Here is a 26,758-nt window from a genome sequence, read left to right as displayed (position 1 = left end):
TCTCCGAGGGAGGCTGAAGCGGTGAGGAGCGCGAGGCAGGGTGGATGGTGGCGTGAACAAGGGAGCGGGCAGGCAGGCGAGCGGGAGAGCGGGAGAGCGGGAGCTGCCTCTCACCATCTGGCTGCCGTTGAAGCAAGGCAGCGCTCCAAAGGCCTCCAGTGCCAGCAGCCAGCTGTCCCCATATCTCACCGTGAGACACCACCAGCAGCAATATGGGCCTGGGTAAACAGGAGCCGCCACACCACCAAACCAGCCACTTCAGGCTAGTGCTAAGGAGTTATTTTTTGTCCTTAGATGCATCTAATTAAGTTCCACTCGCTTGTCTTTCCCGGGTCATAGAGCTAATTTTCTGGAGGGTTCCCTGGGTCTCCCACTGGCAGCTGCTAGCAACTGAGAAGAGTTGGTGGTCAATTAGCATCCTTCAGACCCCCACCACCCAGCAAGGAACCAGCCCCTCTGTCAGCCAATGAAGGCCGACCATACAGTTGAGCCCCCCCCCCCCCCCCCCTCAGCTAAGCTAGTCGTGATTCCTGCTGAGTTCAGCTGCTGTGAGATTCACAGCCTTCTGGAGGTGCTGAACTTTGGAGGTGGGGCACGGTAGTGGGTGTCCTCGCTGTATCGACTGGACTGATGTTAAATGGGGGAGACGTCATGGTTTATATCATGTCATGCAGACGGACAGGAGCAGTAAATATTAATCATTCACCTTTCACAGTCCGTCTTTACACTTAACAAGCCGTAGCTGCTCGGAGAGCCACTCAAGTCAGCCACAGGAGGTCCTCACCATTACAGTTGCTCTTGATGTTTTTGCAGTAACTGTGACGATTCTCCCTGGGAGCCGTCCTGTGGTGACGTCGGAGATGGTTTACTGTGCTAATGGCGGCTGTTTTTGTGGGAGGAGGTCCACTCAGTGACCCCAGATGGCAGCTCCGGATGAGGAGCTTGCTGTGCAGGCGGCCATTTGCCCCGGAGGAGCTCCTGGTGCTAACGAATCCAGCCGGCATGGATCAGGCCTGCTAAGTGCTGCTGCTCATGTTGCCGCTGTCCGCTACCATTAGGGGGCGCCCGGGGCCTTACAGAGCTGACTGATGGGCTCTGAGCCGGGGGCGATTCCTTATGACAGGGGCCACTTGATGACTGTTTGTCTCTCTGGTCCCTCCCCTGCTCCTTACATCACCAAGTCGAAGGATCTGGAATCCCAGCAGATGTCAAAGACCGGAAAGGTCCACAGCACTTGCTCTGACTCCACTGCTGTCTCCCTGTCCGAGGCTCCACACTGGGCTTTGCTGGCAGCTTTATAATAGTCAGTCTGCCCCTGAAGGCCATTTCTGCTTTGAATTAAGTCTCTTGCTGGCTTCCGCTTGTCACAGATGCAAAGTTACTGGTTTTGCTTCCTTGATCATTCCATTAAAACAGAGGTAGTATGCATATATGCAGAGGAAACAAGGTGCAATTTCTATGTCTCTGCTCCCCATTCTACTGTCTGTGTTGCAACTGTTCATCTGAGATTATTAGTACATCGGAAGATACCAAGTGGATGCAGCTTAACGGGGGGGATGCGACCTGTCTAGCTCCATCACATTCTGTTTGTCTGTCACTGACAGCGGTTCTCAGGGGCCAAGCATGGGTAGGGCCAGGGTGGAGGTCAGTACAGCACCAGCAGGGGGCCAGGCAGACGGGGAGTGTACCTGAGCTGGCCCACTCTGTCCTGGAGTGGGTGTGATTAATATGAATGCCTGCAGGGGGGTTTCTGGCGCTATGTACACATGTATATGTGCTGTGAGCCAGCCAGCGGGCCAGAGACAGCTCAGGGTTTCCATAATGACGAATCTCCTCTGCAGTCGATCACCACCTTCCTGCTGGCCCCCGGTTAAGGGAGTCGCGATCATCCCGCTTTGCAGAAAGACAAGCAGAACATACACCGGGTGGCTGGCAAATTCAGCCCATTCTGCTGCTGTTGTGGAATAATGGATGGAGAAGAAGTTTATCTGAATGGACTTTAAAGGCTAAATCTGTAGGACTGGCAGGTTGATTTGTTATCGGTGTTTAGCTGAACCTGGATGTTCCCCGACTTAGTTACTGCTTCCATATAAAGGACCCCTGACTCTTACTTACATTATTACATTATTTTCCCCTGCAATAACAGCCTGTCTTTGAGCTTTGGCTTCTCCCTCCATCACTGCTGCTTCCCCCACATTCAGCCCTAACCCTAAGCCTAACCCTAACCCTAACCCTAACCAGTCACTCAGTCTCTGTTCCCCATGAGAATCCCTCCAGTGACCTCGGAGTCTCTTGCGTCACGCTTGGAAACTTCTTCACTTATCCCCTGCCCTCCTGCCCTATAGAGTCTCCCTGCCCTCCTGCCCCACTTTGTAACCACCCTACTCTGGTTAGTTTGCCTTTGCTCACGCCACACGAGTCCTGTGGAGTGTGGGTGTACAGGGTATGTATTTGGGGTGTTTGCGTGTGAGTGTGTGGGATGTGCAGGATGTTTGTGTGGGGTGTGCATGGAGTGTGCAGAGTATATGTTTGGGGGTGCATGGGCGGAGCCTCTCTTGGCTGTGGGATGGGGGGGCGAGCTCAGCTCACTAATAAAGAGCACTCGCTTTCAAGCCGTGCACAAATGAAATAGTGCTGCTGTTTTGTTTGAGAAATTAGAAGCTGAGACATGTTGACAGGTTCATTCTGCTGCTAGCATGAGCGCAGTCTGCCTGCTATCTTGTGGATGAGCAGAGAGCACAGAGTGAGATGCGCTGTAGGGCGGCATGATGGGAAGGCATACATTGTTCCCCCTGATGGAGCATCGGGCCAATCTCTTTTTGGTAATTTCAGCTGAAGGACACTCAAGCTGACTTTCTGTAGATTTCAGATTGTATATTTGTATATTTCTGCTTAATAATGGGTTAAAACTAGAACTATTCTAAATCCCGGTTGGAAAATGAAGGCTGCACTCTGCTTTTGATGTTGTCTCCCAGATGAATAGCGATGTCCGGCCTTTCTGTGTGAAAACCTTAATGAATGGACAAAGTTTCAGACGCCTGCCGGTTGCTGTGAGGCGAAGACGACCGCGGCTCCTCACCGCGCGATGAACTCCAGGCCCAGAAGAACCGGGGCAACTCTCAGCGTGTCTTTTGTTTTTTTTAACATCACTGTGCAATGACTTCCTTCTGATGGTGATATGAAAACGCATTCATCCATCCAGCCATCGCTTTTCTCTAACACGTGCCCAGTACAGACTGGGGCCTATCCCAGCAAGCACAGAATGTTGAATGTACAGCTTCCCTAATTATTAGATAATGACCAAAAAGTCAGACCGACTATAAAACACAACAGAGAACCCAAACTTGACTTGCCACCTGCGTAAATGTGTTTGCATACCTGTTGATCATTTTCTATTAAATGCAAAGCTGTCTGCACTCTATCTAGAGATAAAACATTAGGCCCTTGATATCTGAAGTATATTGTGTATAGAGTGTTACAGGCCAGTCTTGCATCCCTCTCCTTAGACTGTGGTGGTTCTGTCTGATTTGGCCTTGTAATATCAATGTGCTTTTTAAGGGACCCAGCGACAGTGTCTAAAAGCCTTGCTGAGTTTTGAGCCACATTTGGAAGTCGTCTAATACTCCCTGAAATTGGCCACAGTGAAACAGCCACTGGCCACATACCTCGGAGTCCATCTTTTACTTTCTAGCACGGTGCTGAAAAAATGTCATTAAAAGACAGCTGACACTAAGGCACAGTAATTCCATCTCTGTCCCCGGCCCTGCAGACATTACGGCTCCAGATATTCAGCTGAAAGGCTGAGATGGAGTGGACCTCTGGTAACCTGGCTACGAGATGGTTATAGAGTACGGTGTGTATAAATGGTGAAAATCACCAGAGATTATGTATATCACTCCGCAGGCGGGAGACACACTGCGACGTCAAACAAGACTGCAGCTCGGGATTCTTGTTGTGTATTTTTTTTCCCTGACTGAGACGACGGGTCGCATTATGCTCCAGTCAGAGTCATTATGGGCTGTGAGTCTGCGAGATGGATGTGTACTGGAAGCGCTGGGTGGCCCCTCCTGCTGGATTTATAGACTCCGGCCTGCCGGGGCCTATAGCTCTCGAAGAGCGAACATTTCCGTCGCCTGGGCGTGGAGCATATATCACACAGAGGATCGATTGTAAATTGCGTCGTGCGGAGCGAGAGACGGAAATGTTTCGTTTAGGTATCGCTGGAGATGTAGCAGAGCGATGGCCTGTGATATACCTTGTACCAAGGAAGATGAATCGGACGTTTAAAGAGGGACATAATTCGGTGCAGATCGATGAATCTGTTGGATTCATCGTAATCGTATAATTTTGTCCCGTGTGCGATTCTGGAGGCCCTTTGGGTGTTTCCTTTCCGACAGAGTTTTCTCTGTGCAGCAGAGCTGTGGCCTCTCGGTTTAAGGTCGCTTCCTGGGTGTCAGGCAGTCACTCTGGCTCCGCTGAACTGATGTGCAGCGCTAAGCTAACAGGACCCGCTGACCTCAGGGACTAAATATCGGCATTGTGCTTCTTGTTCCACTCTTCTCTTGCAGCCTGCCCCCCCGGGACCTTCAAGTCGAGCCAGGGCCTGGGGCTGTGTCTGCAGTGCCCCCCCAACAGCCGATCCACCACGGAGGCCGCCGTGTCCTGCGCCTGTCGCAATGGCTATTATCGGGGCGACTCTGACCAGCCAGATGCCGCGTGTACCAGTGAGCAAGCCCCCACGCCCACCCCGCCCTTTCTATTCTCTCTACATGCAGAACCCAACACATCCCACCCCCGACACCCCCAGCCCCCCCCCACGCTTTACACCCCCATGCTTTTGCTTGGCGTTTCAGCCAAGCTTGCGTGTAATTAGCCATCACTTGGGCTGTTAATGGATTTCTGACTGTGATTTGAAGCATCCTTAAATCTTTGCAAGAAATACTATTTAGGATTGTTTGTGTAACAATAATAATGATGTACTTCAAGGCCCAGTCAGTTAGTGCCCTCCCAAGCCATGTCTGTTGATTTTTACTGCCCATTTGATTGGTTCCTAAGACCAAAATAATTTAGGGTTATCGTTTTTCCGGGCTTTTATTGGGCCTGTATAATATGTCAGTATTTCGTCCCGCCCCATCAGTGTTAACAGCCAATCATAATTAGTCCCCCAAAACGTAACAGTGTAGTCAAGTTGATGCCACCTGTCACAAGCTTGTTCACTATCTCGTTTCCAGTTATGCTTTTTTAAAGCTTTTTCAGATATATTTCACTGCTCATCTGTTACCGTCTCCATAATCTGGGCCATAATCGCCCCTCTGATCTAATCGGGTGGCACTGACATAAACACTCTTTCATTAGTCTGTTTGTTTGTGTCCCTTCATATATAAACACTTAATTACTTCTGAAGTTCCCAAATGTAATTTACATTCATTCAGTAATTAACTAACAGGACAACTGCTTTGGTTAAGCTCACTGATTACGTTAAATGGGTATTTTATGTTATTTTGTTTCAGGGGTGCAGTATACGAACTGTTCATAAGCACACATGAACCTGTAATACATTTATCGAAGGGCTTTCACTTAAATTAATAGACGTCTCAGAAAGATAAGTCGGTGGCAATGGCCTGGGGACAACTCATTTATTATGAGGCTGATTGGCATAAAACCCAACATCACTGCATCCTGAATAGAGACTCCATATGTAGCACAGCAAACTCTGGGAGGACTGAGAGCAGGCCTTCCCTCATGCGAAAGACAAGGGCAGGTGTATGCATGATAGAGAGCAGGCCTTCCCTCATCCAGAAGGCAAGGGTAGGTGTATGCATGATGGAGAGCAGGCCTTCTTTAGTTGGCGATCGATCTGTTTAACCCAGCTGGCATGAAATACCATCATAGCAATTTTATATTTATTGAGCTGCTTGAGGGATGGGGGCAAAGGGGCACAGTGGGTATTATTGTAGCCTCGTACCCCCAGGGTTGGGGGTTCGATTCCTGTTCACATCATGTGTGTGTGTGGAGTTTTCACGTGTTTGGGTGGGGCTGGACCCTACCCAAGACAGGGGGCACCGTTTATGGGATGCCAGTCAGTCACAGGGCACATAAACAGAGATACACCATTTAGAGGTGCCATTTTATCAAACAGCATGAAGAAACCAACACAAAGCTGGGAGAATGTGCAGACCTCACACACACTGGGCTGGGATTCAAACCCACAACCTTGTAGGTATGAGATGAAGATGCCACTCACAGGATCATTATTTTGCCCTCTGAATATGTGCTTAGGGTGCGTGGTGTCTTTGAATTTCCCATAGTGTGTGTTTTCTGATGATTTCACCTCCATTTTGTGCCCTGCCTGCGCGTCCTGGGAGTAGCTTGAGGATCAGCGCGTCTCTGCACCGGATTAGCAGTAATGGAATAGAACATAACAAAATAGAATATCTTTACTGTCATTGACCGTGTGCAACAGAACTTTGTGGCAGATGAATGTGTAGATGGATGGACGCTTTGGTGCTGCTTTTCTGTCACAGCACATACCATTTGAATCATTATGTATTTGACTGGAGTCATTCTGCAGTGGGGGTGTCACTACAGGATCGCTTGTGCGACATGAACCATGGCGCTGCACGTTGGTGTCCAGTATCCCTCGAGGGTGCTGGCCGTCTACCTATGTGTGTAGGGGGCGGGGGGGGAGGGGGGCTGTATGGGTGCAAGGCAATCCAGCCCCAAAGCTCTGCAGGTTCCTGTGTGCCTCCTTCTTCACCTGCCCCCCATTATCCCAGGGCCTGGTATGTAGGCCACCCAGAAGGGCACAGATATACACAGAGCTGCCACAGAACCCTTCTGACCTATTCAGTAACGACTGGCGGAGCCAAACTGAAGGCCTGTAATCACCACACAGGGCTGCTTGTGTGTTTAGCCTGTCTGGTGCAGAAAGGCACTGCAGGTTTTCACAATTTGGCCTCTTACATGGAGTGCTTCTTCACGCAGGTGTATTTTAATAGCATTTCACAAACTGTACCAAGATTAATATGTAGAAGTGCCATTATTAACTGTTGTTATTATTCTAGGTCTAGGGTTGGCAACTCCAGACTTTGAGATGTGTGCCTTTCAGAATTCACTTTAATTAGGGCCTGATTTGCAACAGAAACGCCAGGTGCCTTGACTCGCTATTGGAATAATTACTTCAGAATAGCAATTAAGAGCTGAGGTACGAGAAAAACCAGCAGACAGTGTTTGTCGAGGACTGGTGCTGCCAGTCAGGCAGTCACAGCCAAAAGAGTCTGTGTTGGTAAACATTGCCTTTTTAGGAAGCTCCTCATGGGCGGCACAGGGACCCCATAGGTGGCGCTGTTGCCTCACCTGTACTCTATGCCTGTGGGGTTTGCTGCACTTCTCATTTGACACGGGGTTTTTCCTCACTCCAAAGACATGCAGTCAGGATAACTTGTATTTCTAAATTACCAGTTGTGCATGTGTCTCGCAGTAGATCCTTTCTACTGGCATCCTCTCTAGGGTGGATCCTCATCCTGCGCCCTTTGCTCCGTGGGATGGACTTCAGGCTCCTTGTGATCCTGAGCAAGACATGTGGTTGATGAGTGGATGGATGGTCTTATTCATACATGTCCTTCTAACACTCAGGCAGTCACTGTATATGTACTGCCATGCCACAGTTTCTATGTTTTGATGCAGTATCCCACTTTAGAACCCTTCTTGCAGAACTTTGAGCTTGTACTATGACTCTAAACCATGCCCCTTCTTTCGATATCTGCTCCTCCATCGATTTTCCAAGCAGGGAAGAGTCGCAGAGCCTGTCTTAACATAACATTTAATAGCTACCCAAATGAAGGGACCGCCATCCTAGGGTGGCTTAACAGAGCACTGAGTAACGCTGTGTACTCTGGGCGTTTCTTTGCGTCTGGAGGGATGCAACACTCTTCATTCACTACCAGCTGTCTCTGTGTCGGTAGTGATCGGAGTTTGGTTGGGATCTGGAGGCTGGGGAGCTCAAACGTACGCTTTACAGTTACACGATTTCCCTGGGCTCCAAACTACTCAGTGAACACTCTTGCTGTGAGGATAGTGGCATTATCATCCACATAATATCCCTATCCACAGGGCACTCGCAGCAGGCGAGAAATATTCACTCCCATTTACTTTATGCTTTTTGATATTTACCTTGACTTTAAAGACACTGAGTGGACTTAAACTGTGCTATAAAAATGCACCCTACATCAGAACAGTGCCCCAGAACCCTTCACCATTGAAAACAAGCCTTCAGGCCAGTAGGATTCATCCACTATATGTCCTGCGTGTGTTTGTGCGTTTGTTAAGAGTATGGTAAAAGATGACTCACATGAGCAAATGGCTTTTTTCACACTGCCCTGTAGACCACTGCCTGGTTTTGGCACCACTGTACTCGGGAGAAATGCATTACCAGGTGTCCCTGATAATATATTCCCTCTCTGCAAGGCTCTCAGTTGATTGTACATGATAAAACAGCATTGCTCATGCCTGAGATTGAACTCTGCAGTCTATTTATTCTGAGGTGCATCTCAAACCACTGCATTCACGTCACAGTATGTGTGAGTATGCTTGACGTTGCCTTTAATAGATAATGTCTGTATCCAAGATTTTCAGGCTCACCTGTTCCTCATGAAACGTCAAGTTCTGATCAAAATGGCCTCAACAGTATCCCCCATTCTAAATTCACTTTCAACTCAGCTCGGCAAAATAGCAACTAGGTGGTTCTACGCATGATCTTAAGTATAACTGTACTTTAGTTGTTTGATAACTGGGCACCTGGGTTTATGAGTTTAAGTCAGAAAAGGGTTCCATTACTGTTCTGTTACTTGAGTGATGTGCGGCCCAATGAATTAGGAATCTGTGCTCCAGGCCAGAAGGTCGCCAGGTTGAATCCTGCACCCAAAAAAATTATCATATAATTGTAGGATCATTTCGCAAGACCCTTAACTGTGAAAACTGCTTCAGGGATGTGGAATAAATGCCTGACCTTGTATTCTGACTGCAAGGGATATGCAAAAAGCACAGAATTCCTATGTACCTTAGACAGGATATGCAGAACCCACAGAATTCTTGTGTATTTTAGACGGATATGCAGAACCCACAGAATATCTCTGCATCGTAGACGGGATACGCATAAACCACAGAATGCCTATGTACCTTACACGGGATATGCAGAAAACACAGAATTCCTATGTACCTGTCCTTGGCCTATCATATCTTGTTGATGCAGTCCCCTCGTTTATTCAGTTAATTCAGGTAATTCAGGTATACAACTAGTGCCATATCTGTATATATTTCTATGGATATGGATTAGAAGTCACCAGGGCAATATTTCATGGCTCTAATTGCATAGTAAACCTCTGGGCTATGCGTTCTGGTAGCTGGAAGAGATATGTCTTTTAGTAATCACATTAGTAGTGTTCGGTATAATTGAATTATGTTGTTTACTTTGGCTTTGGTGATGATCGAGGAATGTCTACATGGTGCAGTAACATGAGTATTCAGTTTATTTTTATATAGCGCCTTTCACAACAGAGTCGCCCCAAGGCACCTTATATTGGTGTGTTTGATACATTCCTGTGTCATTTATACAGAATAATTCAAAACCAGGAAATGGGGAAGACAAAGAAATGAAAGAAGGTGGAAAAAAGTATGGGGTAGCTGTACATAGTGTCCCTAGTGTCCCCATCTTATCAACCGACCTGAATCAGGCAGAAATGCTGTAATGCAGGGCTTTTCCTTCTGGTCAGCAAGCCGTGTTGCTTGGGTTTGATTCTCCTCTTTGCGCTGGAGGGCAGTGGTCCTTCAGCCCTAATCCTGTCCACTTGCGACCCTCTATGGGATCCAGGGGGCCGGGAGGTGAGCTGGGGAAGCCGTGGTGGGGAGGCCAGCTGCTTATTCCCACGCAGCCTGGCTCTCAGGTCAGGATCTCTGGTCTGTAGGCTGCTGTGGTTTTAGTTCTGATCTGGGCAGATTCAGGATGGGAGCCACATGTATTTCATCAGACAGTCTCTCTTGTGCACTAGTGGCTCCTATTAGTGTTTATATAAAGCACAGGAGAAGCAGAATCAATTACTGTTAGCGGCGGGAGGCCCGTGGAGTTTGTTTACTGTGTGAAATCCCTCAGGAAGGAGCTGCGAGGCATCAGCTGACTTTCCCTGCTCTTCATTAACGGCGCCAAAGTTCCTTTCTTTCTTTTATTTACTTGTTCGCGGAGCGTGGGACTAATTGCATGGGCACTGATTGGAGTCGACGTGCTCCCTTCTCACGCCGAGCGCCCCCCATCTCTTTGAAGCTGCCTGCAGGGTTGGCCAGCTGTGCTCTCCCTCTAGTCGCCCCGGTGGCCCTGCTCCAAGGTGAGCTACAGCAGCTTGCTGCAAGAAATCTCTGTGATTAGAGGCAGGTAGATTGGTGAGTCTTCCACAGTTCTAGCCAAGGGTCAGCTGATCGTTTGGACACTGGACCCCCTTCCCTCTTCAAAGGGAAGGTCAAGTTGCAGCATGAGTGGCTCATTTTTCAATCGCTGCCTTTTAATTGGCTGGTTAACAGCCTCAGGTCCCACCCACACACTCTTAGACTCTATGTTCGGATCTCCTTGTTTCCATGGGACTGTTTGATGATGAAGGCGCCTTCATCTTGGAACGTTACATTTTAAGCTTTAGAAGACCCCTTCTTGATCAGCCCCAACTCATGAATATGGCTATAGACAGCCTCCACATGCACCAGAATCCCAGTGTGGAGAATCTCATTTCCTCGGGCTCACAAGATTATAAAAACTCTGCCGAGGCTTTAGTGCTCTGAATAGTCTATGTCTCTTTTATGTCTTACGCTATATCCTGGTTATTTTTAACTTTATATATAAACATGCTGTATTGTATCTGGTAGCTGGAAAGGAAAAGTGAAATTAAATGGAGCGAAGACACTTTTAAAGCACGTCGTGCTCTGAGTGAGAAATCCCATCAGAGGCAGTGAAACATTTGAATCTGGCTGCCTGGTTTCTTCTCACTTCACCCACTGTGGAAAAAGTGGGTGTACAGTACCTGTATTTGATCATATTTGTGGTTCTAATTTTTATTATTGTTATTTTTTTGTTCATTTGAGTTTTAATTTTATTTTTATAGTTTTGTTTACTTTTCATTAATTTATATTGTCTCATATTATTAGTAATTTTGTAAATTTAATTTTATTTTTTGTTTACATTTAGTATACATATATATTTCATAAATGTTATGAAACATAAATGGGACACATCCCTTTCAGTACGACACCACAGGCTTTGTAGCTAGATACGCGGCTTTTTATATCCCCTACCAACACTACAACAAACACCTTACAGCAGAAGAAAAACACTAAATCAGTTTTTTTTTTTTCCCTTTGATTAGTCTTTTTTGGTTCATTTGATTTTCAATTTAAAAGTAGTGGTTTAGAAGTCTTTGTTTTTTTTTTTTCCAGAAAGCTTCTTCTTAATTTTAAGCAACAAATACTGCTTTATTATTTTAAAATTTGGCCTAAAACTGTAACTGGAGCCTGGAGCCGTGCTGCTTGTTAGGAGACATTGGAAATGCACACTGGAGTCCTCAGCCCAGCCTGTGATCCACAGTCCTACCGAGGACGACTCTTCTGTATTGTGTAGGTAAACAGACCTAAGCCAGTGTAATTGCCTTCCCAGGCCTAATCCCTGCACTGCACAAACTGGCAGGCGATTGATTGCGCTTTGGGTCTAAGCTCCTTTTTTCATACCCCAGCTTGCTGGGCTGCCCTTGCTCTCGCTCGGCTGGGCGTGTGTGTGCTCATCAGGCCTTTGTGTGCTCCCTGAGGGCGCCCGCACTGACTAAATCACCATCCATAACTTCGGGCCTTAGCTAATTTTCCGCCCTGATGTTTTGGGGTAGGGTGCCTGACCGCTGGGGGGGGGGTTTACCAGCATGCTTATGGATTTCCTCGGGAATCATGAGTCTTCAAGTATTCCTGCCACCAAGTTGTTGGACTTCGACACTTCAGTGGTGCAAGGGATGGATGCTGGTGGAGGAAACCTGGGAGACAGGTGGGATGATGGGGATGGGGTGGAGGAAGCCGGGGAAACGAATAGGACGATGCAGATGCGGGCAGAGGAAGCCTGGGATATGGGCGGGACGATTCAGAAGCTGTGAACATGTGTGAAACCAACTCAGTAAGTCACATCTGTTCAGACAGCTGTCGTCAGAGTGATGCCAGGTGGTGGCAGAGCCATACAAGTGGAAATGGCTCCTACTCAGCACTGTGCCCCCAACACCGATCTTCAGCCTTTGGAAGACAAGAGTGCAGTCGGACCACACATTGGGGTTTACTGTGGAGGGGGGATTCATGTGGGTCAAGGAAAACCTGCCTCCAAGTTTCACTGGCGCCCCCATCTGGTGAGACCATTCTTGCGGCTAAAGGAAAACCATCTGAAAGCCATCAGTGGTGGAGATGAGACAATATGCCTGTGATACATTAGGGACACGCGCCGCTTTTTTATTCCGAAGCGGGAACCTCTTAGAACGTCTGGTGTGGCTAATAAGGAGTAAATGATGTCGGATGCACGTTAGCCGGAAACTGCTCACATTTTCCGCCAGCCAATCGTAGAGGAGAGGCAGTAATTCTTGCCGAGGGCTAATTAAATCCAACGGCAGATTAAATTAGTCAGGGGGCAGCTGGAGCGGCTCGTTAATTGCCAGAGTCACATCTGATTTTTCGCCGTTCTGCTGAGTCAGTGATTTCGGTGCCAAAGAGAGAGTTGGGGGTTTAGATGACGCAGTTAAGGTGGTCATATACTTTAAACAAAATCGGCAGAATCAGTGTCGTTTTAGCAATACAACATCATAAGAGCGTTTCAGCGCACTGCCTATGCAGGGTCCCTGAGGTGAACTTGTTCATTTGCTCTGAACCCACCCACTGTCCTCGATTGGCTGACATAAATGGTACGCCTTGGGGTTGGTCAGCAGGATTAATTATGCAGACCAGCATGCTTTGCATCGCACCACACTAACTAGATCAATATGTGTATTGATGTTTTTTTGTTAATAGTATGTTTTGTAACCGTATAATGTTTGCTGTGGAATGCATGTGTTTTGTTAACATCTAACTGTGAGTGTTGTGTAAATTGTTGGCTAGTATTACACCAATAGAGGCTATTAATAAAGACAGCATTTTTAAAAGCACTATCATCTGCTTTATTAAAATGACTCCCACATTTGCCACAATACGTTTATTTGTATGTGGGTCTGTTTCACCAAAAATATTCTGAGACCTCTTGGGTTGTGGTGTGACTCAGAACGAACAAGGTGGCAGCGTCATTTTAAGCATGTGACACCCTGAGACTCCTGCAAGCACATTATCATATTATGATCCTAAATCCCTTTTACTTTGTTTCATACTGTGTGTAAACATCATTGATGCCACCAGCACGTCCACAAAAATCGCAAATTAACATAATGATGCGTCCCAACAATACCATAGAAGGGTACGCAACCGGCACCATTTGTCAGGATGTGTTCATTCATGAAAAGGGCATTAAAGACAAAAAAGGAATCAAGGGTCCTTTAATTAGTGCATGATTTAAATAGTTTGAGATGTTCATTTTGATATTGTTCTGTTATGCAATAGTATCAATAGCCAATTAATATTAATGATATAGTCATTAATCACCATATTAATGATGATATAATTAATAAAATCTGTTTATACAAGTGGTTCTTGCATGAGGCCTATTGTTCTCTCCGACATGTTTGATTTTGTTTTGTCCCAACACTTTTTGAAGGATATAGCCATCTTATCCTTCATGCTGCGAATCTTGGACCATACGCCGCCCCCCCCCCCCCCCCCTCAAATGTCTTACCTAATAAGTAAAATTGGTACATGCAACCCTGCTCCAATGTAACTGCATCGTGATTTTCCCATCAAAAATGCATTGTACGGCGTAAGAAACGTGCTGTATTCAGCTGCATGCTTCCTTGACGAGTATTAATTTCAATGTACAGATATTCTAATATATCTCCGCTTTCTCTGTTGAGTACTCAGATACACTTTTGAGTATGCAAGTGCACTTTTAGGTACTCAAGTGCTCGAGTACTCGTTCCAATCCCTAGTTAGGATTATGGTTAGGTGTAGGGTTTGGTGTAGGGCTGGGCTCCCATAGGCAGTGTTGGTGTGGCCTTTAAATAGGGTTCCACTGGGCTGGGTTTTAGACGCTGACTGCAATCTGCCCCCCTGTAATGCAGATTTAGACTCTAACGAGGTGAAGGTTTGACTTATCAGCTTTTTGGGAGAAGCCTTGTGTGTGTGCTGCATCTTGTTTGCACGACCTTCTTTACCCCAATGTCGATATATCGACATACTCCCATAACAGTGCAACTGGCACGAAAAAGCACCTTTTTCTGGGTACAGTTTGTCCTGCCAAAGCCGCCTGGGGCCCAGCGGGGCTTCCCCAAGCCTCGGCATGGCGTCTAGGATTCATTAGCCAGCTCCCGGAACCCTCTATAGTGCTCCAGTGGCAGATGCAAGTTTGGGCCTTTCCCTGGTGGGCTGTGGGATTGGATGGCACAGAGCCACATAGCCGGAGTGTGACCGCGTTCCCTGGGCGCTGTTCTGCACAATGTCCTCGCACTTTGACCAAGGTTCGAGGAACAATGGTTGATTGTGCGACCCTGGGCTGGAGTGAGCTCCCTCGCTCCCTCCTGCGCTGCCGGAATCCCTTGTCGGAGCTGCTCCTGTGGATCGGCCCCAACACTCGGCTCTGGCAGGAAGCTGCCCTGGCTGCAGGAAGTTGCTTTTATTCTACATGAACAATATGGACGGCCAGGCTGCCAAAAAAGGCCGGCAGAAAGATGGGAGAAAGCCTGGAGCAAGAACAGGGCTGTGAGGGATGACAGACAGGCCCAAATGACCCGGGGAGTAGGGATTGTGTTATCATGGTGTTGGAGGAAGGGCAAGCTCACAAGAGAAGTATAGTCAAGGATGGATGGAGAAAAGCATAGTGGGTGTGAGATATTTTGGGAAATTCAGGGATTATCGTGCATTAATGCCACTTTAAAGCTGGTAAATAATATCATACACATAATGGTGTATTCTTTAAATTGTTCTCTATGAGTGATTTGAATAATGGTCACAAATTCAGAACAAGAAAATGGCCAACTTTAAGACTTAAACTACATTGATGGAGCTTAAAACAGCCTTTGCTAGTATAATCCCGTGTTACATTCCAATGCCACGGAATGTCCTGGCGTTCAATAAGGTCAAGCTGTGCCTTCTACAACATTGGGTGCCAGAAAGAGGGTTGGACCAGATGATTGTCAAATTCATTGTACAATTGGATTCCAGAATGCAACCCATGTTATACCAATAAAATAGAGGAACTTGGAAACAATGAAGATATGTAGGACTTTTCTACACATTGAGTTCAACCTTGTTTTTCTAAGGATCCCTGTATTTAGGAAAACATGTCTGGCCCCTCTACTCAGGTTATGATATTGTTTCTCTTGTATGCGTACTGCGATGATGAGAAAAATTGCCAATGTTTATTAACATAAACATTTAATTTAGTTACACTGCCAAAAATGTAATTTCTTTTGATCATGACTAAAGTAAGTTTCCACTCCACTATGTCCACCAACACTCCTTTTTTCCTCAATTTATGATATTGCTCTCAAATCAGAAGAGGGATGTTTAATAATCCAGATGTGATGACCGAGTGTCGGCGAGCGGGGAATCAGGCAAGATAACCGTGAATACTATCAAACCGGGTTTATTTAGAGCGGACAGGACTAAGGGGAGCACACGGCAGACTCACGTTAATGACAGACCTAGGGAAACAGACTTGAACGCGGACTAAATACACAAGACAAGCAGAGAATAACAGGCAGCAGGTGATACCAATCAGGAATTAACACGAGGTAACGAGGGGGGCATGGCACACAGGAGGATTGGATGAGCAGGTCATGACACCAGAGAACCATTAAATGTGCAGTTAATAAATGAAAATACTCCCATTTTAAGGTATTAGCCTTCAACAAAATGAAACAAGTGTTGCAAATTACGATACAATGTTTTAAAATGAAATGAACCAATTAACAATGATTCTTCACCTTTCCCCTCCATCTGCTTCCCCGTGAGACACTAACTGAATGGTTTGATTTAGTTGTGCATTTTGGGATTCTTTGCAATGTCACTACCAAACCTCTCATGTTGTTTACTACCAGGAAGGAATAGTATTGGTTCCAATTAAAAACCCTTAAGAAAAACCTAATTTTATGCACAATTAAAATATATTGATATAAACAGTATTGTCATCCTATATCACATTCTGAAAAATGTTTTGATATATAATTTTATATATGGGCTACCGCCCAGCCCTAGCTGTGGCAATGTCTTATTTTTTTCTATGCTTTTCAAATAAATTGCTTGTCCCCTGTGGTCCTCGCTGAGGCCCCCTAGTGGAACACGGCTCCCTGTTTGAGAACCACTGCTGTACGAGAAGCAGCTGCCTGTTGCCGCTTCTGGCTTTTCTGGTTTCACGAGCATGAGAAGATTAAACTTGATTGGGAATAAGGAACAAGTAAACTAAGCGTGGTTGTCCATGCTGTGCCCGTTTGCAGTATCGTCATTAGTCTCTCTTCTCACCTTGTGTGCGTTAATGCGAAGCAGCACTCCAGCTTGAATGACCTCATAGTCCCTAAGCCTAACCCTAACCCTAACCCATCAGCAGCAGTGTGCTAGTTGGATTTAGGACCCTTATAAAACTGCACAGTGTCCTTGACCCCTGACTCTTGTCATTATGTGTGCAGGTGTCCCGTCTGGCCCCCGCAACATCATCTCTGTCATCAATGAGACGTCGGTGACGCTGGAATGGCACCCTCCACGGGAGACGGGCGGCCGCGAGGATGTGGTCTACAACATCGTGTGCAGGAAGTGTCGCACGGACCGCCGCTCGTGCTCACCGTGCGATGACAGTGTGGAGTTTGTGCCGCGGCAGCTGGGCCTCACAGAGACGCGCGTTTTCATCAGCAACCTGTGGGCGCACACGCTGTACACGTTCGAGGTTCAGGCCGTCAATGGCGTCACCAGCAAGAGCCCCTACCCACCCCAGCATGTAGCCATCGACATCACTACCAACCAGGCTGGTACGTGCCCCCGCCCACGGCCCTCCGCACCGACACTGGCTGGCCAGTGCTGCGGCTTATTGCCCTCGGGGCCCTGGGTTTGATTCCTTCCGGCTCTGGGCCTGTGGAGTGTGCATATTCTGCCTGTGTCATACAGGTTTCCTCAGGGTACTCGGGTTGACCCCCACAGATCAAAGACACATGGTCAGGTGACTCGGCCTCGCTAAATAACCCATGCTGTGTGTCTGTGAGAGGGTGTGAGGCCTACAGTGTACCATCACCTTGTCCCTCACCTTCTGCCCTGCGCTTTCTGGGCCCATCTTATTTTACTCCTCCTACTTCTACTCCTCCTTAATCTCCTCCTCCTCCTCCTCCTCCTTTATGTCCTACTCCTCCTCTACATCCTCTTCCTCCTACTCCTTCTTTTTCCTTCTCCTTTCGCTTTCACCTTCTCCTCATCCACGTCCTCCTCCTTCTCCTTTTACTTCTTCTCTTCCTTTTTCTCCTCTTCCTTCTCCTCCACCCACCCCCGCCTCTTCCTCCAAGCCCTCCTTTCTCTTCTCCTTCATATTATTCTTCTTCTCCTCATTCTCCATCTTACAGTGGCCCTGTGCTGGGTGAGCAGTTATGGAAGATGGATGGACGATGTGCTTGACCTAATTATTCTGCTTTAGAACCTATCATCCGCAGAGGGCTTCTTATACTGTGAGTCTTTGGACTTAGCGCTTAGAGCCTTGGGGGTTTTATTAAGCTGGGTGCCTCATGGCCGTCTTTGCTGCTCTTAGAAGTGTTATTACATTGGATCTGTGTCTCTGTTTATTATATCGGATCAGTGCCCAACCCCCCCACCCCTCAAAATCTCTCAGGTCCTGCTGTTATGGCTAGGGTCTCAGATCACCTGCCTCTGACCACGGTTGTTCTAAGACTCTTTTAATTTAGCTTTGGAAGACCATCATACCGCAGAAACACAAGGTCCAATTATGAGGTCCCTGATAAACAGAGAGGAGTAAATAAGAGGTTTTCTGATGTTATTAAATCTAGTGATGGCCCAGCGTCAGGAAGTTTCTTGGCTCGTAACATGGTATGGCCATCAAATGCTGAACATGTACCCGAGGTGAGGCTCTTTGAGGCAGTCGTCAGTGCCCTCACATATGGCTTTATAACTGGCCTGTTTTATTCACCCGAGGTGAGGCAGTTTGAGGCAGTCGTCAGTGCCCGTACATATGGCTTTATAACTGGCCTGTTTTATTCACCCGAGGTGAGGCTGTTTGAGGCAGTCGTCAGTGCCCTCACATATGGCTTTATAACTGGCCTGTTTTATTCACCCGAGGTGAGGCTCTTTGAGGCAGTCGTCAGTGTAACAGGCCTGTTTTACAAGGTGCCCCCCTCATTATTTTGGCCCTGTAAATGAGTAGAGCTGCTGAAGCAGGGAGGCACATAAAGAGGCACATTGAGTGCTTATCTGTGAGTACTGCAGGGGACACTAAGGCAGGACAGATCTGGCGGGTTATATCAAAGATGGAGAGCTGCTGTTTTCTTAGGAAAAGTCAAAATTAGCTCTCTTTTGAAGGGCTTGAATACCCACTCAGAGCTTTTAATTCATACAGTTTGGGGGGAGATGTGTTAATCAGAACGTCCCTCTGCCTGTATGCCGTCATCATACCTGAGCTCAGACACTGCAGCCCTCCCCCCCCCCCCCCCCAGGAGAGTAAGTAAATGACAGGCTGTCCAGCCCCTATAGTAGGATATAGTAGAATAGAACAAAATGACAGGCTTTCAGGGGATGGGGTTCAGGGCTGACCTTGCTCTGATGATGCCGTGACACTTCCTTTTGTATGTGTGTGTGTGTGTGTGTGTGTGTGTGTGTGAGAGAGAGAGAGAGTCTGTGTGTGTACCTGACGAGCCTACCCGCGCATGCGAGTCTCAGTATGTGTATGTTCCTGCCGAGCTTGCATGTGTGTATGAGTCTCTGAATGCGTGTGCATGTGTGTGTTCCTGACAAGCCCGCATGTGAGTCTGTGTGTGTGTCTGTGTGTGTGTTCCAGCATCTGTCAGGTCTTGTTCGTGTAGCTTTGTGTGTCGAACATGGTTCAGTCCTGACCTGAAGGAGAGGAACGCGAAAGCACAGCGAGCGTTTGGGTATCATACCGGCAGGTAAATGGTTGCGTGACAGGAAGCCTCCAGTCCTCCTCCTTACCCCAAGCTTTGGGCCGTATGATGGAGAGAGTCTGACGTTCCTTTGGCAGGAAGCGCAGGTTGCCACACGGCAGAGTGTGAACGCAGCAAGCAGCGGAGGGATGGGGGGCAGTGAGATCAGAGGACTCGCGATGCAAATGAGCAGCAGCAGGACGAGTGGGAATTGGGGCACAAAGAGGCCTTGGGGAGGGGGGTTGTGGTTCACGGCCGAAGACCAGGTGGGACTGGCCAGCAGAGGGCAGGCTAGAGCAGGGTATCACTCATTCTCCAGCTGTACCCATTCAGTGACCTGGTGTCATCAGTCTGCTGCTAATGGCGGGACATGGATGACAGACAGGTGTTAAAAACATGAGGAGCACCTGGCAGTGCAAGGGGGCGGGCTGCAACTGAGAGCCCCAAAGCTGATTGGCTGTTGACTCTGTCCCTCTCACCCAGCTCCCTCCATGATTCGCACGATGCACCAAGTCACCTCCACCATGAAGAGCATAACACTGTCATGGCCACAGCCGGAGCAGCCTAATGGTATCATCCTGGACTATGAGCTGCGCTATTATGAGAAGGTAAGATCTCTGTGGGCACATATGCTGGAGGTTCCCTGTACATCTCGTTAATACCCCTTAAAGCCAGACTGCATTGCCAGCAGAGTTACTGTAAATATTAAACCATCATCCTCAACTAAGTACTGTAGCACAAATGTAAATAACTGTGTTATTATTTTCTTCATAATTCAAGGGATAACAAACAGCACACACTGGCATTCCAGTCTCAGATATGTGAAAAATAAACGAAATATTGCCAATGTGCAGCGTCTGAAAGACAGCAAAGCAACTGCTGGTGACTGAGGCTCTGTGGCCATTGGAGAGAGTCAGCAAGCACTTCCTGTATTTATGGGTGTGGTGTCATTAACTGAAAGAGTATTAAACTGCACAAATGGGGCCTTATCTTTCCTGACGATTGTGTGTTCAGAAGAGTCCTTTTAAAGGATTCAGTCAGAAAGCAGAGGTCTGTTTAAGGGCATCATCAGGAAACAACCGGCATTGTACACAGCCTTAGAGGGGGCGTGCTCTGATGTAGCCATGAGGGGATGCTCACTTCAGAGAGGCCCGCACATGGGTCATGGCACTGAAGATGCCCCCTCCCAAGCAGGGTGGTCTGTTTGGAGTTGAGGCGTCCGATACCACGGGCGGCCAGCGATGCCTTCTCATATAGACCTCCGCCTTCCCAGACAGCGCCGCCTCAGCAGGCTTCCCCAGCACCGCGACATCGCCGTGCATCCTTCCCAACACCAGCATGCACAGAGGCCGCATGTAACCAGCAGCCCTGTGACCGGCAGCGCGGCTTGGTGCGCTGTGGACTCAACGTGCTTCATTAGTTACTCACACGATGGCTGCAGGGCTGCCGGCGAACATGGACCCGATACCGTGGGGGGGTACTCTGGGTCCAGCGTCATCGCCATGAGCTCCCCCCACCACAGCACGCTCATATGTCTGAGCGTGATCCCCGCCAGAACGCCCAGCCCTGTCACTGTGGCCTTCGCCTTTCACTGCCTCGCTAGCCGGTTCTCAGCACTCCCGGGAATCTCTGGCCGGCGGGAGGTGTGCGATGTCTCAGCCAGCGCCGCAGCGAGGTGCCGCAGCGAGCACAGATGGAGCGCCTTTGTCTCCATCTTTCTTTTTTTGTCTTCCGACACCAACATTGGCCCTGAGCTGCGGCAGGCTGGCTTGTCGTGCAGCCCAGCTGCCACGGGGGGGGGGGGGGGCTTTCGAAGCGGGGGGGGGGGGACCGCCCCACCTCTTCTGCTCCGCCATTTGGGCCGCCGCTGCGTTCATGCCGCTCCACCCTCCTGACTCACCCCTGGTCCCGACGCCTGTCAGCGTGGTAGATAGATGTTGGGACACACCTCCACCAAATTAATGTCCCTCTCTATTATCTTTGGGGAGGGGGTGGCTGTGATATAATGTGCCAATAGTCCACTCTCTCTGCTCTTGAGAAGATCCCCCTTCTCCCACCCAGTCTGATCAAGCCCCATCGTGAGATCTTACAAATCATCAGCGTGGTGGCTTGGGGGGGGGGGGGGGGACCCAACTTAGTAATTGAAATACAGAGGCCTGTTTATTGGGGAGATGAATGAGGCCCCTCAGCATGAGCATTAGCTCAGGCTTAGCACTTAGCCGCGTGTGATGAGTGTAATTCCATCCCAAATCAAGAGCGCACAGTCTGATATGTTAAATGATTAAGATAATTGGTTACCCCCTGCCCTCCCCCCACCCCCCACGTATGTGAGTCAGGGTGCTCTTTCCTGTGGGGTTACGGCTGGCCTTCCCACTTGTTGCGTAGGTGTCATTATTATTCTCAGCACAGGGAGCTGAGCTCATGAGGGCTAGGGGTGGGGGGGGGGGTCTTAATGCATCGCCCTGAAGACCTCCGCCGAGCATAAAAATAGCAGATGTCGCATTGCCATCCCCCCCCCCCCCCATAAGTCATGCTGGCCTCCTCAGTGCTCGCCGATCGCTGTCAGGATAGACCGAGATGCACCTTGATGGCTTATTATTCTGTTATCGTCTATGACAGCCGGTTACCATCAGTGACAATTTGGGAAGGTTCTGGTCCTGATCCGTAATGGGTGGCTTAGAGGCTGGCTCCAGCTCAGCCATTGTCGAGTCCTCACGGAGGCCTGCCTATATTCCTAAACTTCCCTTTCAGAAGAGCACCTTTCTGTCTTAAATCCTAATTTATTGATTTGTGCAGATTTGTTCAGCGGGACCTGAAATTGTCAGTCTGAAAGCTGTATAATTTGTGAATTAAAAACCCAATTTGTGGTTGAGACTTTTAAATTAGCTAATAATCCCACCCAGGGCGACCTGAACCTGATTCCTGATGCTGCCTGGGAGAGTCACCGGGGTTAGGGTTAGGGTGTCCCTGTATTATATAAGCAGGTGCGGCATAGATGGATGGATGGACACCATGTGTGGAGAACTAGAGAAATCATTTTTCATGTATGTTCGCTGTCAAATCTCCATAGCAATGTACTGTATCAGCTTAACAAGAAGCTGCATATTATCCCGATGTACCTTGCAAAGAGGTAACCACAGAGTGGGTCACAGTTATTCCATCTATCCATCCATCTTCTGTAATCACAGGGTCATGGGGGGCTTGGTGCTTATCCAAGACTGCAAGGCAGGGGACAGTCCATCACAGGCCTTTTTCAGACCAGCACTCCCATGATGTCCAGTGGCTTGTACCCTAGACTGTTATGGGAAAGGAATGGATGTATAATTAGTGTCAGTTTTAAAAATGAGAGAGATGAGACCTGATTCAGACCACTATGTAGCTGATTAACTGTGACTCTGTGAGAGTGAAGATGTCACCGTCGTGCTGAATTGTCTCTACAAACATCAATGGAGAGTCAAAAAGGGCAATATAATAGTGTCTGGGGATCTGCAGGCCTCTCCAGCTTGAACTGAAGTCAATATTCATCAAGGACATGAGACAGAATGTCACGGGGAGCTGGAGAAGAACTCAGACTCATCTCAAGTTTACCGTATGTTTCATTCATCCAAAGTGGCAAGCAGGTGAGATTCAGAGAGCAGAGCCAGCCAGCCTGGGCCGGATCTAAGGGCTGGCCAGTGGATTTAACTCTGTAAACCAGAGCTGTCCAACTTGTTGATCGCAGCGTGTCAGCAAGAAATGCAAGACGATCGATGGATAATGATCGTGATCGACAAAGTGTACCAAGGAGAATCAACCCCCCAGCCCAAATATTATCCCATTGCCACCCCGGTAAAATCACGGGGTCTAGTTTGGCCACTCCATTGTACATGGTCTGGCTCCACCCCAGGAAGAGTGTTCCTGAATGATCTGGAACAGTGTTTTATGGAAAGATCAAGGGGGAACCTTTCAGTACCGAAGAGCCTTCTATTAGTGCTTCTAATAGTGCTGCTTTTGGCTCGAATTTCTGAATATCTGTGGGTGGGCCATCCATTAAGTAAATGCTTCAGAGTGCTTGATGAAAAAGGAAATTCTAGACCTAAATCCAAGACCAGAAATGAGATATGAAAGAGAGCCATGTATAACTACGTGGCATATTTTTTTAGTTGTTGAAGATGAAATTATTGAGGGTAGTTACTTTTTCATGTTTTTTTTGTTTTTTTTTACATTGATTTCTTTGCTAAATGCAATGAATATCAAAATGTCTGACCTTCGCTAGTGATGAAATATTGTGAAGCACAGAATATGGAATAGTAATATTTTTTCACAGTATTTCAGTTACTGTGGCCCTGGTAACAATAGATAAGACGTGTGAAAAGTGTCTCCGATGGTTGTAGGAGATGCTTTATGACCCCCAAGGTTACTCAGCCCTGGGCTCTCAATGTCAGCCGTGTTTTCTGGCTTTTGATCCAGCAAACCTATTACAACTGACATAGACATTACGGAGGAATACACTATTATGTGACCCAGTGTAAAGCCTTGGAGTAACATATAATTTTCTTTTTCAGAATTGGGTGCATTTTAATAAAGTGTTCTGTCAAATTAAGCTGGTTCATTTGGGGCCTTAACTTAGAACCATTAAATTATATAACTTAAGTGACTATAAATAATCTAATGAAGAGTACGTGCATCTTTTACATTCTCCCTTTATAGTAATAATAAATATAATGAAAGTATTTCTACAACAAAGCCCGCCCATCTTGCTTGTCCTGGTCTGGGATGGGGTGCAGGTTGCAGTGGAAGCCTCATCCAGCATAAGCACAAGGCTGGGCTACACCCTGAACAGGTGTCTCACCTTTGCTAATTTGCAAACTCCAGGTCTAGAAAAACTCCGATTTTCTAATGTTCATTATCGGCTTGAGCTAAGACCGGCATTTGTACCGAGTTGTCAGGCCCAGCTGGAGCTATGGTTTGTCCCCATCCTCACCAGGACCTCAGCGAGTCCAACTCTTCCCTGGTGAAGACCCAAACCAACACTGCGTGCCTGGATGGGCTGCGGCCCGGGACCGTTTATGTAGCGCAGGTTCGAGCACGGACAGTGGCCGGCTTTGGCAAGTACAGCGGAAGGCTCTACTTCCAGACCCTGACCTACGGTAAGCAGCAGTCTGTGTATGTGTGTGTGTATTATGTTTATGTTACATTGTGGGGACCAAATGTATCCCACAATCTGATAAAAATCTGTTTAACGTTGTGGGAACCATTTTTCAGGCTGGTGCTGGGTACTGGTTAAGGTCGTCATGCTGGGATTAAAGTTTAGAAATGAATGGAGAGTCCCCGCAAAGATATAATTGCAAACCTGTGTGTGTGTGTGTGTGTGGTCATGTATATATTACATTTTGGGGACCAAATGTCCCCACAGTGTGATAAAAACCTGTCATTTTGGCCTTGTGGGGACCATTTTTTCAGTCCCCACAAGGGGAAATTTAATTTTATAAAAATCTGTGACTGCAATCAGAAATCACTTGTATTTTGTTTGACTACTTATGGTTAAGGTTAGGGCTGGGCAGGGGTTACAGTAGTCATTGTTGCGATTAGAGTTTTTCCCATAGAAATGAACAGAATGTTTCCACAAAGATATGAATACAAACGTATGTGAGAGAGACTCCACCTGTCTACTTTGATGTGTGTGTGTGTAGTCTTGTGTGTATGTGAATGTATCGGTGTGTGTAATGGAGATCGACTGAAGTCGACACTGAGTAAAGTGCTTAGCTAATAGCTTTTCATTGACTGCCTTCTCTGGCTCGAGAGCTATCCCAGATTGTTTAGCAGTGATTACAACTGCATATGAGTAATGACCAACCACAGAGGCTTGAGTATCTTCGCCACTGGTGATCTCCACTACTAGGGAGTCACCGCTAGCTCTTCGTGCACCTCCCTCTCACCTGGGCAGCCTCGCCCGCTCATGGGAAAGGAGGGGCTTGCTGCCTTTCTCTGACGGAGCCTTTGAACCTAACGGAGGCGCTGTTGTACCTGCTGCGAGCCGGATTGTGTTAGCACACAGTGCTGTAGAGTCCTCAGAAAACCTCCTCTCAGTCACTTTCTCCCGTAAATAGCTGTTGTCAGAAGCATCAAGCCAGCGGTGTTGTTTTCACAAGGAAGTCCTCAGTGATTCCTCCGATGATTCCCCTTATCTTTTCTTGAATCATTCATAAAGAGGGACGTCTCTGCTAGCAGCCTGAAGCAGGAATAACAACAACAAAGGCCAAAACCACAACAACAACAAAGATTATCGCGATCTGCCAGTTTGAGCATGATTCTGGGTGGACATTAGGGACCCAGTGGCTGACAGAGTACTCAGCCCAGCTTTAACGGCAGCATGATGAAAGATTCTCCCCAGTGACCCTGTCCAGCTTTAATTCAGATCGGCTGCCCTCTCTGTCCTGTAACACAGCTGCCATCACTGGTGTAACTCAGCCAAATTGAGGCTTGTCAGCCAGTAGCTATCACGTATTTTGATCTTGTTCTTTACAGTAATGGAATCCAGTGTCAATTAGCCACCCTGCAGGAGATATCAGTTATTGCATTTCATAGTGATAACACACGGTGTGATTAATCTGAAACTTTATATTTCATAAGGATAAAGTATTTAAGTATTTGTGAAGCAGAGCTAAAATGTCATTTTCTGCCTTGAACTCCATATTTGTTGGAGGTAGCACTGAGATGACATGATTGCTTCACAGAATAGTGAAAATGACGGTTATTATTACTAAGCTTATTTTGTACTGTTTGTGCCATGGTAACCCCGAAGGACTTCACGAAAATCACACATTCAAGTTAAATTGTTACATTTGTAGTTAATGACTACAATCTGAAGCAGCATGAGTATTAGAAGCAGCCGACAGCGAAATGTGTCCCAGATGAAACCTTTCGTTCTTAGAGTGATTCCCGATGAATTTTTTCTGCGTCCTGAAAATTTGTAATAGTGATGTAAAAAGTCACTCACTTTGCAAATAATAAATTGCACTATATAAGGAAAAGCCCACGAAATGCATTATTCATGTATTTTCAATAACTACTTGTTCAATCACAAAGCAATCTCACGTTCGCCACATTTAGTGGATAATTTATAACGACCAAGACACATGAACTGCAGGGGCTGTGGAAAGAAAACAGAATAGCCAGAAGGAGGAAGATGCTAATCCCACCGTGAAGCAATCATTCAGGGAAATAAATAACCATATTATTAGTTCTGCAGCACTACTTTTTTCCAGAATGGCTAAAACATTTTATTTCAGTGTTGGCTTTATTCTTATGGATCCTAAGACTAAAGGGATTTAGTCATAAAGGAATTTCAAAGTGACGGCAGAATAATGGTTGAAAGCCAGCGCTCTGGAAAGGCATGTTGACACAGAAGCCTCTGGGTGTGCTGCAGTCTGTAAGGTGACTGTAATGTGACGTCTTTGAATGTGACCTTTCTCATCCCCTTCAACCCTTCCCAC

The 26,758-nt window shown here is 47.3% G+C and overlaps 1 protein-coding gene across 2 annotated transcripts in view; it reads left to right on the top strand.

Moving 5' to 3' along the window:
- Positions 1-26,758, top strand: part of LOC111847641 (ephrin type-B receptor 1-B) — a 119,350-nt gene that overhangs the window by 73,288 nt on the left and 19,304 nt on the right. For both annotated transcript variants that reach the window (XM_023819016.2, XM_023819017.2), the window contains exons 4-7: positions 4,569-4,724; positions 16,821-17,156; positions 19,767-19,891; positions 24,250-24,412. In XM_023819016.2, coding sequence (XP_023674784.1) covers positions 4,569-4,724; positions 16,821-17,156; positions 19,767-19,891; positions 24,250-24,412 — 780 coding nt within the window. The remainder of the gene's footprint in view (positions 1-4,568; positions 4,725-16,820; positions 17,157-19,766; positions 19,892-24,249; positions 24,413-26,758) is intronic.

Source organism: Paramormyrops kingsleyae, chromosome 21 (assembly GCF_048594095.1).
Source record: "Paramormyrops kingsleyae isolate MSU_618 chromosome 21, PKINGS_0.4, whole genome shotgun sequence".
Taxonomy (NCBI): Eukaryota; Metazoa; Chordata; class Actinopteri; order Osteoglossiformes; family Mormyridae; genus Paramormyrops; species Paramormyrops kingsleyae.
The sequence above is the reverse complement of the archived record's forward strand: the minus strand, read 5'-3'. Positions and strand labels throughout refer to the sequence as shown.